The sequence below is a fragment of the Musca autumnalis genome, unplaced genomic scaffold, assembly GCF_047663935.1.
Source record: "Musca autumnalis isolate F117 unplaced genomic scaffold, ASM4766393v1 scaffold_1, whole genome shotgun sequence".
Classification (NCBI taxonomy): Eukaryota; Metazoa; Arthropoda; class Insecta; order Diptera; family Muscidae; genus Musca; species Musca autumnalis.
The window spans coordinates 4,290,207-4,292,120 of record NW_027411644.1 but is presented as its reverse complement, the minus strand read 5'-3'; the positions used below and the strand labels follow the sequence as shown (position 1 = coordinate 4,292,120).

The window sequence follows — 1,914 nt, the reverse complement described above, 5'->3', positions numbered from 1 at the left end:
GCACAACGGACCGTATGTGCCGGGGCCATAAAGCGCTCGCACATACGATGCGTTGAGCGTCGTGGTACAACAACCACATGAAAAAAGTGTAAGTGATGCCAAGTTATTTGAAAAACAACAATATGGCTGACGCATTAAAGTTAAACATAATTTAACTGTTTTGGGACAACGCGTGTCCCAACGTGTCACTAAACGGACCGTATGTGCCGATTGCTTAATTGATAGCAATATTTTTCAAGCAATTTGATTCAGAACATTTTAATAGACGTATTTTTTAACAAATTCATTAAAATTTTCAATTTCAGGTAGGTATTATTTTAAAAAATTAATTCATGGGACCATCAGCTGCGGTGAATCGTCTACCTGTATGATTCTGCCAAGGTTATCAAATCAATTTACCCATCGCGAACATTTAACAAAAATTGGCGCAATTCCTATTAGCTCTGTTCCTTTACGCGCAAGAATCTTCAAGTTTTTCTACTTTTTACTCAAAAAGTGTTTCTTTACTTGATGTTAGCATACAATTAATATGAAAACAGTTCACAACTTTTACCATTTTTAAAAGTAAAGGAACATCTACATATAAAATATTCAACGCTGATATATAGAAATGATCAATAAGGTCCATGTTCTGGCTGAAGGTTATTCCAAGGCAATAGGAAATTCCAATGATATGCAAGCTAATTGCTCCTGCACGGTTGTAAAAACAGAAAGTGGGTGCAATATTATCGTGGACACGATGACTGCTTGGGATGGCCAATTAATTGCTGATGGTTTGCAAAGGATTGGGCTACAACCGCATGACATTCATTACGTTATATGCACTCATGGGCACTCGGATCATATTGGTTGCAATTATCTGTTTACATCCGCCAAGTGGCACTTTGTTGGGTCGTGCATGTCACACGGCGACACTTATCCAGAATATGACTTTGCAAAGCCCTATACATTGGAAAATGGCAACGTTGTGATAATGAGAACTCCTGGTCATACGCTTACTTGTGTATCGGTAGTTGTTTATAATGCAGATCCACAATTTGGCGGCACAGTTGGAATTTGTGGAGATCTCTTTGAACGTGAGGAAGATGTGTTTGACCAAGAAATATGGTTAGGAGCTGGTTCCGAAAATCCTTCATTGCAACGTGAAAATCGCTGCAAAATAGCAGATATATGCTCATATATAATACCAGGACATGGAAAAGGATTCCATGTCACCGATGGCATGAGAGCAAAACTACGTTCAGATATGAACGAAAAGTTGGAATAACGTTGACTTCTTTCTATATGAAAAAACAAAACATGGAAATATTTATGGAAGCTTTGTGTATTGACATATGGATTATAAATGGGAATTTAAGGATACACAAAAAGCATTTCGATGGCGAATGTGTGGTTTTAATTCTTTATGGAAAAACAAGTAAGTGTAGTTCATTTAGTCCTTATCTTCCTTAATTTAAACTGCATTGTTAGACAATGACTTTTGGAATGTCAGCTAATTCGCAATCATTTGAAAATCGGAGAGACTGTTTTGGAACAAGTCCGTTTACGAGGACAACGTCCTTATGTCGTATTGCTTGTTTACGAATAGATTGCCTATCTCTAAAATATAAAATGTCCTCATAAAATGGATTGGCTTAAGATGATTGCGGCAGTCCATACTTCTCGAGATATGCGCCTCCGAAGTTCCCTTGTTAAATGTCGGCTACTTAGAAAAACATTTTTCATTTTAAAAGATATTTTGTTCCCGTGTCCTAGATTCGCACCTGTCCATAGGAAAAGTCTTAAATCCCCGGCCGAAGGCCTGCTATTTTTGCATATTTTTGAAATTTCAACCAATTATATAGGAACTTATTATAAGTGTGTCTGCGTACTCGATAATTTGTAATAATTATTACAAATTATTACTGAATGTTG

The 1,914-nt window shown here is 36.8% G+C and overlaps 1 protein-coding gene across 1 annotated transcript; it reads left to right on the top strand.

The window, feature by feature from the left end:
* Positions 1-411: 411 nt before the first annotated feature.
* Positions 412-1,408, top strand: LOC141389645 (metallo-beta-lactamase domain-containing protein 1). Its single transcript, XM_073961487.1, has one exon. It carries the CDS (start codon positions 611-613, stop codon positions 1,265-1,267), a length of 657 nt encoding a protein of 218 aa, XP_073817588.1. The 5' UTR covers positions 412-610; the 3' UTR covers positions 1,268-1,408.
* The last annotated feature ends 506 nt before the right edge of the window (positions 1,409-1,914 follow it).

Excerpts from the sequence above, each read along its gene's own strand:
- LOC141389645 (XM_073961487.1), top strand. The coding sequence starts at position 611 with ATGATCAATAAGGTCCATGTTCTGGCTGAAGGTTATTCCAAGGCAATA.